Raw genomic sequence first — 14,625 nt, 5'->3', positions numbered from 1 at the left:
GTCATACTGATCTACCTCATTATTCAAAGCCCACATAATATTCCATTATTAAGCATATACCATAATTTGCTTAACCATTTTCCTGTTGATGTCATTTGGGCTTTTTTCCTAATATTTTGCTATTGCTGAGTATGCTGCAATGAACATCCATGTGGGTGTGTATCCTTCAAAGCTTGTGCAAATATTTCCAGAGTGGAATCACTAAGGTCAAAGGATACATATATTTAAAATTTTGACACATGTTGCAAAAATGCTCTCCATTTTTAAATGGTATATCAATTTACTCTTCCACGGATAGTTTGTTAAAGGATTCCTTCCTTGATACTCCTAACCAACATCAAATATTATCTGCCTTTTTACTATTTGTTAATCTGCTAGGCAAAAAACAAGTGTTGCATTCTTTTAGTTTGCATTTCATGATACTAGTGAAGTTGAACATCTTTTTGTACTTTTGTTAGGACTTTATATTTTTTCTGTGAATTGCCTGAATAGATTTTTGATGACGATTAGTTTGGAAGGTGCAATATAGTCCCCCCTACTTAATCTCTCTGCCTCTTTTTTCTCTATTATGCAGGCCATCTTATCTGGTCAATTTCTGACTTATTCAAAAGAAGAGAGGGAAATAGTATGTGTAATTAAAAACTTGAGAAAAGCACAATGCAATTTATACAGGATTCTAAATGTTTTTAGAAAAAGCACAGATCTGGGCACCTAGGTGGCTCAGTCGTTAAGTGTCTGCCTTCAGCTCAGGTCGTGATCCCAGGGTCCTGGGATCGAGTCCCACATCGGGCTCCCTGTTCGGTGGGAAGCCTGCTTCTCCCTCTCCCACTCCCCCTGCTTGTGTTCCTGCTCTCACTATGTCTCTCTCTGTCAAATAAATAAATAAAATCTTTAAAAAAAGAAAAAGCACAGACCTGGGAGTGAGACACGAACTCACACCTTATTTCTGCCTCCATCTATCTAGGTAACTCTGGGGATTTTACTTTCCTCGCTGAGCCCTGGCTTTCATAATTATAGAATGGGATTAATAACCTATTTTGCCTAATTGTGGTAATTAGACAAGATAATGTGTGTGAACCACGTCATGGAGCCTGTCACACAGTGAGGTGCTGGATAAGTCGTTGTTATTGTTACATTGTTATTATAACATTCGATCATGGGAATTCTTCTAAACTAGGAAGTTCCTAAACTCACCAGAAGTTTCTCAGTCCCCTTCCTTATTCTTACATTAGTGTTAGCTACTCTCTAAATCACGCCCCTTCCCTCTGCCTCTCTGACTGAGCAGGGTGTTGTCCCCTTCAAAGTTAAGAGTTTGAATTTCAAGTCTGCAGACCCAGAGACGGAGGTGGCCCCGCGCTGTGATGGAGCCCCGAACAGGCTGTGTGTTAAGAGTGGGGCCTGGAGCTGTGAGCAAACCCAGCATCAGAGAAGGTCTCACTTTCTCCCAAGGTTAGCTGTCAGATGGAGCCTGTGATTAACCCACAATCAACAACTGACCATTGTTCCAGTTGAAATAGTTGCCGTTATAAGTCATAGACCCTGGGGGCACAAACTTAATATCTTGGACCCCAAGAGGTACAGAGGCAGGGCCAGGCCATGGTGGATTCACTCAAGCAGTTCAGCAACATCCTCCAGAACCAAGTCCTTCCCATCCTTTGATCCAGCCATCAGCAGCTTGTTGCTGGTCCAGAGTTGGGGGCCCCGTGTCCTGGGGGTGCTCCTGCAGAAAAACCACAGCCAGAGACAGAGAAAAGAAGCTTCTCCTCATGTGTCTCTTTTAAAGCGTGAAGAAATCTTTCTCACAAGTCCCCCTGCACATTGCTCCTAACATCATACTGGCCCCAGCTGAATCAGGAGCAGGACAATGAGATTACTATTGCTGATTTGGGCTGCTCTGGGCCAGAGAGAGGCCCAGCCAGTTCTGAAGCACGTGGCTGCCCGACACCCGAGCAAAACCAAGGAAGGAAGAGGGGAATGGCTGTTGCCAGTGATGATAATGATCAGCAGTGTGGCCCAATGCCATGTGTATTTATAAGGAGTCATAAGATATATTTTTAAGATCCGATTTTATTATGCAAATGCTTCCGTTAGTCATCTAAAATATTTACCAACTTTGAAGTTTGCAACCTGGAAACTTAGCATTACAAAGGGAGGGCAGTAATATTTCCTGTCATTTGTAAAGCTAAGAGTATTGTTTATGAGTAAATAACCCAGCTTTAAAAGGAATAAGTCTTGAAAAATGAGCATCCAGTTCCCAAGCACTTGGCATGGAGTGAGTTCTGTGTGGCTCTATTGTGAATTTAGGATAGAAAACTGGACAGGTGGGACCCAAATGGGGCAGTAAGGGAGCCAAGGTGTTCCTTCTAGGGCTGTGTCTGTGGTGGAGGCCTGCTGTCCAGGTCACCCAGGGAACCTCATACCAAATACCTGGAATATAAAGATATGGGGGGAGGAAGGCACATGGGGGAGTGTAGTTCCAGAAAAAGAGTTCATTCTAAGACATCCCTTAAATATCCCCAGATCCCTGTGACCTGGAGGACCAAACTAATGACATTCCCCCTGCTCACGTCTCTGTCCTTGCCCTTCAAGCCTGGCTTATGCTGAAGAGCACAGGTTTCAAATGCTAACAGGGCACGGTCCACCATGAGGGGCGGAACAGGAAACGTAGGGTGCTGAGGCCCAACCTGGGAAGGGTATGAGTGAATTCACAACTGGAGAGCCACCATGATGTCTTGGATCCTTCAGCTCTAGAATACTTGTTTGGGACTGACTTTCTGGAATGAAGAACCTTTCTGCACGCTTGGTTAGAAAAGAAACAATCTGTAAAGAGGCAAAAGCAGGTTTGGGCAAATAGAAATAGTTCTCTCAGTGTGTTACCCTAAGAATTTTGTTCAAAGTCCCACCTTGGATAACGTCATCAAGGGGGTTCACTGTCCCTTCTGCCTATGTCTTCCACCCCAGATAGGTGCTGTCTTGGGGATACAAGCAGAGAGGGTGGAAGCCCTCGGCAGGCAGGTGGTTTCTCCTCCTCTGATCCGCAGCTGAGCCAGGGACCAAAGGCATGGTTTTGGTGAGACCTCCAAGGCTGGTTGCCCCCATGGCCCTTCTGTGTGTCACTTAGGATATCTGATGGAGGAAGCCCCTAATCATCAGTCGTGATCTCTCATGAGCAACAAAAAGCTCTTTCAGTATTATAATAATTTGGAAAATTGACTGAACAAGAAATTAGTTCTAACTGTTGGCGAGGGGATGACAATTGTTAAAGTAGTGAATCATATGAGAAAAGGGAACACAGGAAGGCTTGTAATCACAAAACATGCTCTTAGAAAATATTGTGAGGAAATCCATTTATTCATCCATCCTATGAGTTGGAAAGACTCTAGAGTCCGGGTTTGCATCTGCCATTCCACATCTTGGCCTAGGAGGTTGGGCCAGTCATCTTACTTCCCTGATCCCTAGTTTCCTCACTTGTGAAGTGGGAAGAACAGTAGCTCAGGATGGCTCTGGGGACCATGGGTGCTGAGGACTCTCATCACTTAGCTGAGCTCGGGAGAAATGGGCCCTGGTCTGCGTAACCCTCACAAAATTGCATTGGGGTGGGCACAGGTGTGCTGGCTAATCCCAAGACCAAATCGGAAATGTCCCTGGACAGTTCCAGGGCCCACCAGAGCCCTTCCATGTCCCAAGACTCATAGCCTACAAAAAGGGGGTGCCCATGCTGGGAGCCAGCTGAGATGGGCTGGTCCCATTTACCTTTGCTTCCTCCCCACAAAAAGAGCAAGCTCGGCCCTGTCATCTGAGCTGAATAATTTGGCCAGAGTTGAGTGATAATCTCCCAAATTGAATGGCATTCTCAGGGTCATCAACTGACTTCCAGCATACCCTGGCTCTGTCCTATACCAGCCATGTCCCTTGGGGCAAGTGCTTTAACCTCCCTCAAACTTGCTCCCCCATCATCTGCAAAATAAATACGGTGGCACAGTATTGTTGTGAAGATTAAGGTCATCGAGATAGAGCATAGGAAGCATTAGCACAATGCCTGGAACATGGAAATAGTAAGAGTCACTATTGTTGGCTTATCAAAAGAAGCAGGCTTAGCAATTCCTGAATATTACTGTATATTTTTAATACAATAAAGCCACATTTACTTAGGAAAAAACCCTCTAATTTATTCTCTCACTCTTCAGACTGGCCCTGTGCCCTATTCCATTCAAATTAGTGAGGATTTTGTTATACCAATAGCCAAATAGCGTTCACAATCCCTGATTCTCCCTGGGACCCCACCTACTGTGGTAGTGCGGTGTGGCAGAAGGGACCCCCAGCATCTTCCAGTCCTCAACCCCAGGATCCTCTGTCATCAGTCACTTCCCGATCGCTCAGCGGGAAGGGGAGTGGTAGCCCCGGTGGGGGGCTTGCGTGGCCCGCACTGAACCTGCCTGTCTCTCCTGGCAGGCGGTAAAGCGGTTCTTGAAACAGGAATGCAAGTGTCACGGCGTGAGCGGCTCATGTACTCTGCGGACATGCTGGCTGGCCATGGCAGACTTCAGAAAGACTGGCGATTACCTCTGGAGGAAGTACAACGGGGCCATCCAGGTCGTCATGAACCAGGATGGCACTGGTTTTACCGTGGCTAACAAGAGGTTTAAGAAGCCAACAAAAAATGACCTCGTGTATTTTGAGAATTCTCCAGACTATTGTATCAGGGACCGAGAGGCAGGTAAGTTCGAAACACTTTATTCACAGTATCTCATTCTTTCACCGGTCAGTACTCCACAGCTTCAACGCAATCCTGTGCTTTCAGCCTGACAATTCTTTCTTTCTTTTTAAAGATTTTATTTATTTATTTATTTATTTATTTATTTATTTATTTATTTATTTATTTATTTATTTGAGAGAGGGACAGAGAGAGTGAGAAAGAGAGAGAGAGAACACGAGCGGGGTGAGGGGCAGAGGGAGAAAGCAGACTACCCGCTAACACGGAGCCCGATGCGGGGCTCGATCCCGGAACTCCGGGATCGATGACCTGAGCCGAAGGCAGATGCTTAACTGACTGAGCCACCCAGGGGCCCCCAGCCTGACAATTCTGTAAGTGCAGCCAGCTGCCTTCAGGTTCAACGTTCATGTTCTTATCATTCATATTTAAAGTGTGCCGAGAGCTTTCCTAAGCAACTGGAGAAATGGGTTGATAATGTGCAAGTTCTGGAGAAAGGTGAACCCAAGAAGGTACATGGCAAAGCGTCAGAATAGGCAGATTAGCCAAATTCTTCGGCCTGGACTAAACTCTAATTGGTGGGCTAATGTACACTCTGTACAGCAACCCAGCATCTCTCCTGTGATCCTGAAGCCAAGAGGGGTAGAGCTATGCAATGGGCCTTCCCCGTTACCAATCCCACCTCTGTGACTATGGAGGAGGGGCCCTGGGCTTTAAAGTTAGCCAGTTTTGAGATCTGCCATACTTCTCACTCCCTTGTTCTTTCCAGTAGGCTGAGAAGTTGCCAAATACTAGAAAGCAAGAATTTATCCCCACTGGCTTGGCCGTTGGTGGGCAGTGGATGAGAGCTGTGTAAGAAGCATTTTGTTTATTAAAGCCACACCCTTCCCTTGCAGACAGCACTTCATCTGTCTTGAACTCACTCAAAGAGCAGCTCCATTAGCCTCAACATAGCTGTTTCTACCAGTATGGTTTTAGGCACCCGCTGTTCTCCACCTCTCACCTCTCCTGGGCAGCACTGAGCTCCAGGCTTAGCACAGTCTTTGCAAAGACTCATACAAAATAAGAATGAGTACAAGTCTCAGTCGATGGGAGGAGATGGAAAGCCCACAGCCAACTCTGGCTCGAGCCAACTTCCCAGACTTAGTAGAAAGCAAGGGAATTCATTATCAGGAAAAACGTCCTTGAATTTAAATTCTAAATTTGTTTTTGGTTCTAAAGTAATTGCAAATAAACTAGTAAGACAGTGCAAATGGCAGCCAGCTCCTAACACTTGATTGACCAAGAGGGACAATTACCAGGGAATGTCAGTCACAAGAAGTCCACAGCCTCTCCTTTGTCCCTGAGTGGTTGAATTTCCTTCCTCGTTGGATGAGCGAGTTCTTTACAGCATTGGGCGGGTTTGTACATGCAGCCTATGGATTAATAAGGACTGAGCTCAAGGACCAGATGCTGTGCCCTGCTGCATTCCTGACGTGCTTTGGGACCTCTAACAAGTCATCCCACCTGTCAGGCCAAAGTTTCAGCCAAATCACCATGAAACCTATACTTTTTAAAATCTTTTTTTTTTTTTAAAGATTTTATTTGTTTATATGACAGAGAGAGAGATAGCAAGAGCAGGAACACAAGCAGGGGGAGTGGGAGAGCAAGAAGCAGGCTTCCTGCCGAGCAGGGAGCCCGATGTGGGACTCGATCCCAGGACCCTGGGATCATGACCTGAGCCGAAGGCAGACGCTTAACGACTGAGCCACCCAGGCGCCCAGAAACCTATACTTTGATACAGGATTGTCCCAGAGGTCTGGCTCTCCTCTGCCATTAACTAGCCATTTAACCTCAGGCTCCTCAGATAGGACATGGGGATGATGACATCGTGGTCACTTTAGGAATTACAATGGATTGACTCCTGTGTGCCAGGGACTGGGCTCAGATCATTGCACACATGGTCTTATTTAATCCTCAGAGCCACCCAATGACATCAGCGCATTGGAACCAGTTCCTGGAGGGGTAAGGGGGTTGGGGAGAGGGTGGCTCCTGGTTGATCAACACCAATGATGAACCAAATTCCCATCTTAGCTTTTGAGATCAGATAAGCAGCCCTGGGCATCATCATCCCAATTACCTGGATGAGAAAAGTGAACGACTAGCTCAAGGTCTCCCTGGTCTTGGAGAGGATGGATGTCTGGTTATCTGACCCCATGGCCCATACACCTGACCCTGACACCACAACTTGTCACCAGCTAGCTCTGAAAAGACTCCGTGAAGCCAAACGCTCATTTCAAATGTAAAAGGACCTGCTTCCCCAACTCATCTTTCCTGGGTTTTTGGATTGAAGCAGTTCACACAGTGAAGCGAACAGTTACGATGCTTGATGACCATTGAATTGCCTCATAGGTACCCAATTAAATAAAAACCTTGCTTTGTCCTCCCCACAGAGGAGATTCTGAATCTGTTCCCTGACGCCTCATCTGGATACTAAGTTATTCTTCCACACCTTGCTTTTGCTCCTCCCGGTATTAGAACACGATTCTGTTTCTTGATCCTAAAATAGCAAACACATCTGCAGTACCTGCCATTCATTAGCACTTGATCTGCATTCTGTCATTGACTCTCACAAAGAATCTATAAAGGGGTATGTTATTATCCCATTTTATGGGAGGGAAAAATGAGGCTCTGACAAACAGGTTATGGAATTTGCTTAAAAACTCCCAGTTGATTAAGAGGCAGAGCAGGGACTTGAACCGTCCATTCTTTTAAACATTTTACTCTGTCTCCAGATGCACCAGCTACAAGGCACCCTGTGGCAGGTGCTGACTTTCTGAGGGAAGTTTTATAATTTATTCACTCTCAGTTTATTTCTGTTCTATTTTAGGCTCATTTTAGTTTATCTCATTTTTAGCTTAAAAAGATGTAAACTTGGTTCTTGTTGGTGTTGATTAACCAGGAGCCACCCTGTTATTCTTTTTTTTTTTTTTTTTATGTCTGGTTGCAATGTATTAGATCAGATTTCCATTAAGATTCCTAGATTATTCGTAACTTGCTTAAGCTATCCTTCATGTCCTTTTTATAGCTGAGCCTAAGGAAATGCCAAAGTCATCCATATAAACTTTTCTTTTTCATTCTGTTGACCATCAGGTGACTATTTTAGTGAAAATATGATCTAGGGTATTTGCTATCATGTAGGCAAAATGTCCAATTATTGAAAGAGTAGAGTTTTCATTGTTCATACTTGAATTCCCGTATACCTAGCCACACGTATGAGATGCAGATATTCCCTGAGAAAGCCTGCTTCAACTCACCCAGCGGCCAAGAGCCTTGCGCTTGCCTGTGTGACCTATGGTCTTCTAAAGATGAAGGTTTATCCTGGCCATTTTCTACTAGAAACTCCTGGAGCGTGCACTCTGGGAAGTTGGCCAAAACAGTCGTAGAAGTGGGTGGTTCCGAATCCTTCTGGAGGAGCTTCTAACCTCTGTTTGCCGAGGCAGGGAGATGTGACAGAATCTGAGGCCATCGAGAATGGGGAGACTCCTGCCTGTAACTCCCAATGGCATTCCTTCTCTGAGCTCTGCTCCCTCGTCCTGCAAGGAAGGTGTTGGGGGTTGCAGGGCTAGCGTCCTGTCAATCTACATTGAAGAAGCCCCCAGCATGTGCACGTCACTGAGTGAGCAGGTCACGAAGAGACTCTCTTCCCCTCACTAGAACCATGCCTAACCTTAGGAAGGGCCTGTTTTCTGCTAAATGGAACTCCCACATGTTTGAAATGGGTTATCTTCAAAGGTATCCAGGCTCTAAAGTAGGTCCGAATGTGGCAGTAAAATTTAAAGCAAATAATTTTTCCTTCCTTTTCTCTATTAAAATGGGCACTAACCTTTCCCTAAATGACATCTCACACCACCCAATCTGCTTTATTGTGGCCATATTGTTCTGCTTCGCTTTTTAGAAATATCATACACATTTCCTACTTAACTGGTTGGGTACCTTCTACTTGTCAGCACTGGAAAAGCAATGGTAGTGAGCACACTGAATCTTGCCAAGTAATAGATACCTGTAGCTGATCGACTTCACTCTTGCTAGCCAGCACCGGCTTCTTGTTCAAGTTAACTCATTATGTGACAGAAGTGAGCCTGCTTGTTTTGTCAGTCTGGTTTATGAAGCGGATGAAGGCGACAGGTCTAGTCCACTATTTTCCAAAGGGAGGGCCTCTTCAGAAAACTATTAAATCAGAATCTCAGGGGATCGGTGCTGAGATTCTGTCTGCATTTCAAACTTGAGCACATTAAAGTGGAAAATCGATGTTTTAGGCAGTCCCTGACCTACAACATTGTTTTTCGTAAGTATTTTTTCATAAGTATTGGGTAAGAAGACATCCCGGGAGACATGTTCTTTGGAATACCTGATCTCTTATGAAGGAAAAAAAAAATTTTTATTTAAGGAGTTCTAGAAAAGTAGCACCCAAAAATATCCCCCTCCCTGGCTTGCCCAGTACAAGAGGGATGTTCCTCCATGTGGAAGCCCTACATTTTCAGGGACCCTCTTGCACTGTAAGTGCAGTAGATCTCAGCCATCCAAGCTTTCAGTGTAATTAGCTTGACGACATGATCAAGCCAGACCTTTAGTGAAGTCCTGAGAGAATGATAAAGGCATAGCGAGCGAATTTCGACAAGAAAGGCAGAAGGCCAAGTCAAAACCCTGGGGTACTCCTGGGTGAGGACAGACCCAGACCCCAGGGGGAGAAGGGTGGGAGGAAGGTTGGGTGAGTTCCTCCAAGAGTCTGGCCCCTGCTACACAACTTCTGGGCATTTTCTCTTAATCTGCACAGCAGTTACGCCCATTAATAGAGTAGGGAATTGAGGCTCAGAAAAGCTTAACTTTCCCGAGACTGTGTGGCCTAAGTGGTAAATAAAACAAAATAAATAAAAATCAAAACAAAAGTCCATACTTTTCTCACTATATCACTTTACTTCCTGAAATTTGGGGAGGGGAGACCTGCGTCCTAAAGAGGCAGCGTGAGGACACGGGAACAGAGTGGGCGGAGGGGCCCACAGAGTGGGGAGGTGGAAATTGGTCAGACCCAAGCTTCCCTCCCGTTTGGCTCAGGCTGCCTTGAGGCCCCTTCCAATGACAAGCCCTTCAAGTCTGCAAGAGTGTTAATGTCCTTCACTGTTGCTAAAAAAAATCCCAAGCTCGAAAACGATTAAGAAAGATATTCTTATGGCAACAACAACAACAGACATTTTCCACCAGGCTTCAGTTGAGGAAAATGAGTGTTCAACGATAAAGACTCCCCTCCGATTCCAAAAGTCCACACAGCAGTGTGACGCTGTGCATGTGACATTATGCAGGCCACACTGGAGGCTCCATCCGGGAAGCCGGGCTTTCTGAGACGGATATTCTAGTGGTCGTGTGGTTATCTACTCCGGTTATTGCCCCAGGCGTCTGGAAATCAAAGAAGCCCTCCAGTTAGAGATAGTCCATCTTCAAGGAATGCCATGCCGCTGACCTCTTCAGAGACTGAGTGCACCTCATCACAGGCCACTTTCCCCGTTATGATGTAAAACCCTGACCTGGGCCAGGGGTCAACCTGAGGTCTCCTCTCCAACTGTAGGAAACAGGTGACCCTCCACCTCTTTTTGAAGTCAAGTTCAAAAAACAGAGTTCCACAGTTGCTGAACCTGCTGCTTGCTGTAAGCCCGCCACGTGGCTGCCGGCTGCCGGCTGTGAGTGGGGAATACGCTAAGGTCTCACTGTTTTCTCTACACAAAGCATACTTGGCAAACAGCTTGGAACCCTTGGGAGCACAATTCCCCAACCACGGTTTACAGAGATTCACCAATCTAGACATGCCCCATGGCGTGGCCCGGTTTGCTGAAGCTCTGTGATTGTGACCTGATTGAAAGCAAGGGAACAGCTTGTCAGCCAATAGGAATGGATTGAGACTAAATGCACAATTCCCACAGTACCTCCGAGGTCCCTCATTGCTTCATGGGTCAAATATTTATTGAGCTCCTTCTGTATGTCAGACCATACAGATAAGCCTCTGGAACACAAAGATGAGGAAGCCAGACTCCGTCCTTGCCCTCAGCCTTCCCAAGGCCTCCCAGTCTCTGGACATGAGCCGGGTGGTTGGCAGGCAATGGGATGCAGGCCAGGTGCTGGGGGGGTCCTCAGGCCCGGACAGGAAGGGGGCGCTTTCTGGGTTTTGGTCCTCACTCTGTAGCTCTATTACAGGGTCTTACCGTACACGTGTCACTTGGAAAATTAAAGAATAGGTTATTCATCCCTTTCTGCATTGAGATTTATTTTAGAAATTCATGAATTGATATCTGAAAAGCACCAAGACAGCTAGACCAGGAGAGAATGAAATGAAAAATGTATTGGTGAGGTCTGTAAATCACCATTCTCACAGGCAATTGTTGATTACATTGTCTAATTAATATTAGTTACTATCCAGAGGACCCTCTTTTCAAACTCTCAGTGGCGGGTAATACAATTAGCCTGCCCCTCCGTCCTGCAACACAATCTTCCCATTTTCCTCCTGCCCCGCTAGCTGGTCTTCCCCAGTTTCAGTTGCTAGTTTCTCTTCTCCTCCTTGTAAATCTTGAAGATCTTCAGGGCCCAGCCGGGCCCCCTTCCCTTCTGCTTCTGCACCTTCTCCCTGGGGGGGCCTCCTCCTTCATGATGGCTTTTAACTGCTTCTCTGGCCTCATCTGGGTCCTACCTGCTGCTTAACAGCTCCTCTCCATTGTTCACATCATTATCAGTCTGCTTCTGTTAAAACTGAACTCCTGATTTGTCCCACTCCGGAAACCTGTTTTCCCCAAGCTTCCTCTTCTCAGAAAACAGCAGACCCGTCTACTTCATTGGGCAGCCATAAACCTGCAGGTCATTTGCTACATTCTTTCTCACTTGCGTATTGGCCCATCACCAGGTCCTCCTAAAATGCATGAGGGATCTAGCTCAGAAAGCCTCCCTTGTTCCTTGACTCACAGCAGATACCATGAGTTTTAGTTAGTGTATTTACATATTTGTTTGGTCTCTGTCTGTCCCACTAGACTCTGATTCCATGATGGCAGGAACTATGTCTGTTCACCACTGGATTCCCAGCACCCAGCATATAAATGTGCTGAATTGAATTGAATGGCAAGTTAGAAAACAACATAAAATATGCTCATTGTATGAGCTGAATTCTTAGTTATGTTGGTGCAGTGTCATAACTTAAAGATAACTTGGTTTCTTTGACAGGTGATTATTAAGCATGTCTTCACTCATCACTGATGATAATACGCGACCCATGAAAATTCCCATTTAAACTGAAATGTTAAATGGAATTTTCCCTCATGTTCAAGTGCATTAGTGGACCATTTAAAGAGCTTAAGATGTTGCTGGCTGCCCATTTCCCTGGAAGAGAGAAAACTCTCATATGCAGCAGGAGACTATATCAATGGCTTTTAGTTGCCACCAAATACTCAGTTCTTTTACTCTGTGTGGGACTACTTATTAGTTCATCTGATTTTGTTGCTAATGCAAGCAAAATACTTCTAATACTACTTTATGTTAAAGGCGTGACCTGTAAGTCTGCCTTACCTATCAGAACATAGATGTACTAAAATTATTCAACTTTTAGGATACACTGAAAAGGGCCCTAATTTGAATTGACAGTGGCAATCAGATTGAATTTGTGAAAACTGAAAAAACAAAACTTTTTTTTCAGAAAAAAAGAAAATTTCAGAAAAAAGGAAACAAAATTTTCATTTTCCTATTTTTGAAGTCTTTGACATAATTTGCACCAACAAAAAATTTACCAAATTGATGTCCTTCTTTTTTTGCAATAGAAAAAATTAATGTTACAAACAAAAGAATGATGTTAATGTATTTTAACATAATGTATTTGCTTACTTCATGTAAGCTTTCCCCATGAAACCAATTTCGTGCTGATGTGGTAAATCTCTTCTTTAAATCTATGCAAATCCTGTATTCCTAATAATTCCTGACATCATGGATCAGCAGACTTTGTTGCTACCCGTTGCTACCTATTACTATTTTTAGTGATTACTGATTGGGTAGCCATGGACAAATTAACTTCTCTGGGTGTCTTAAGATGTGTGTTTTACCCAGAAATTCCCAAGGTTCCTATGATTCCATAAATGAATTAGTGAACTTTTAATTAATTTCACTTGAAGTTTGCAATCGCAGAACCTGAACTTGATGCCACAGACTCCCTTAGGTTGTTATTTTCAATCTCTATCTTTTAAAAATGTGCTGCATTTTCTGCATGTGTTCTCTATATATCAAGTGAGATCATCTGAGTAGAAACCCTGACCGCAGTGCCTGAGGACTCGGTGACCACTCCCTGGGGAAGCGCGCTCTCCTTTGGCAAGGAAAGGATCTTCGTTTTTAAGAAAATTGTTTTTAATTTAATATTTAATGAATCAGGAATTTATATGTTGACAGCTGAGCACCATGCAGTGTATAGAAGAAATATAAGATCTAACCTCTGTCCTCGGGGAGACAAGATGCATGAGAAATCATCAAACATTTCGAAACAGCGTATGAGCTCTATTGCGTGACATGCATTATAGGACTTGGGGAGGGGGTCAGGTGGGCGAGGAGAAGAAACAGGGATTGCTCTGTGGAAGGTGCTGAAGTAGGCCCGAATCTGGAAGAATGTGAAGACCTGATCCAGTGGAGTGAGGAAAGGCCAGCACAGCAGATGAGAGTAGCTCTTGTAAGGAAACAGTCTACACAGCTAGTCACTTCAATGGGACAGTGAGGAGTTGGCCTGATCATAAGGGGTACAGGTAGGGGGCCACGGGAAATAAACTTGGGTAGACTAGGTGTGCCAGACGTGGAAAGCCTTGAAGAGTCTGACCTTAACTTTAATTCCACGACAGGATTTGCTAATTTAACAGGACATGCTGTCTCGTGCCAGTCAAGTTTTTCTTGGTTATTATAAAAATGCTGAATAAAATCATCTGAGAGAAGTGAAGATCCTGTCTTTCCTAGGTTTAGGTTTGCAACCCTTACTGCGCGAGGGGCAAGCCGTGCGAGTAGATGAATGTGCCGTCTCTAACATTTGCTCTAACATTCTTTTCTTCCCTCGATAAATCTGTGTCGTTAATGACAACATGTAAGTCAACCAGAGGAGAAACAGCCGATTGGATGACGGGCTTAAGTGAATCTTGCTTTATGTCCTAATGGTCAACATATGGGCTTCTGTCAGCCTAGAGTGGCAGGAATTTCCAAAGACACAGGCCCATCCACAGAGAAAGAGTGCACAAGAAAGCGCCCTTCCTCCAAGGTCCCAGAGGTGTGGGTCTGGGAACTATTAGCAAAAGCTCTTTGTCCTCCTCTGCTGTCAGGAAGATGCATGTCGGTGGAGACAGAAATGTTTTTGCACTGGGAACCCTGACTCCATTATTCATTTGATAGCTCTAGGGGAGGGATGCTCGATTCCGTAAAGTTCCCGTGGCACTGCCCCACCAAAAGTGTGTTCGATGGTCCCAACTTACGTGATTTAGAAATTCCGATTCTTCATCCTCCTTTTCCCCCATGCATATATGAGCTCTGCGAAGGGTGAGGACAACATTGCAGGGAGGAGAAAGGAGGATCTGGCAGGAACTCACATCTTCCCACGGCACAGGCCTCACTGACTGCCTGGATCTTATGGACGCTGAGTCTCGGCAGATAATCTCCTAACAGTGTGGTATGAACGTGACAGAAGAAGGCTGGGCTCCCTGAGCCCGAGTCTGCCACACTCTGTCCGGGAAGTGGGATCCGTACCCTGGCACACCACACATCAGGCCACATTTCACAAACCTAAACCTAAGGGAAGTCAGGGAAAAGAGCTTCTGACTTGCAACTTATCTTAAGTAAACTGAGTAAATCAAAGTGCAGTAGGAGATAACATTATAAATCAC

At 45.0% G+C, this 14,625-nt stretch overlaps 1 protein-coding gene across 1 annotated transcript in view; it reads left to right on the top strand.

The window, feature by feature from the left end:
- The window catches only part of WNT2 (Wnt family member 2), a 46,805-nt gene that overhangs the window by 21,062 nt on the left and 11,118 nt on the right, over positions 1–14,625 (top strand). Inside the window, exon 4 of the mRNA XM_035020987.1 lies at positions 4,453–4,717. Coding sequence (XP_034876878.1) covers positions 4,453–4,717 — 265 coding nt within the window. The remainder of the gene's footprint in view (positions 1–4,452; positions 4,718–14,625) is intronic.

This window comes from Mirounga leonina, unplaced genomic scaffold (genome assembly GCF_011800145.1).
Source record: "Mirounga leonina isolate KUSES-001 unplaced genomic scaffold, KU_Mleo_1.0 Mir_174, whole genome shotgun sequence".
Taxonomy (NCBI): domain Eukaryota; kingdom Metazoa; phylum Chordata; class Mammalia; order Carnivora; family Phocidae; genus Mirounga; species Mirounga leonina.
Note: the sequence above shows the minus strand (reverse complement) of the source record. Positions and strands in the feature narration are given on the sequence as shown.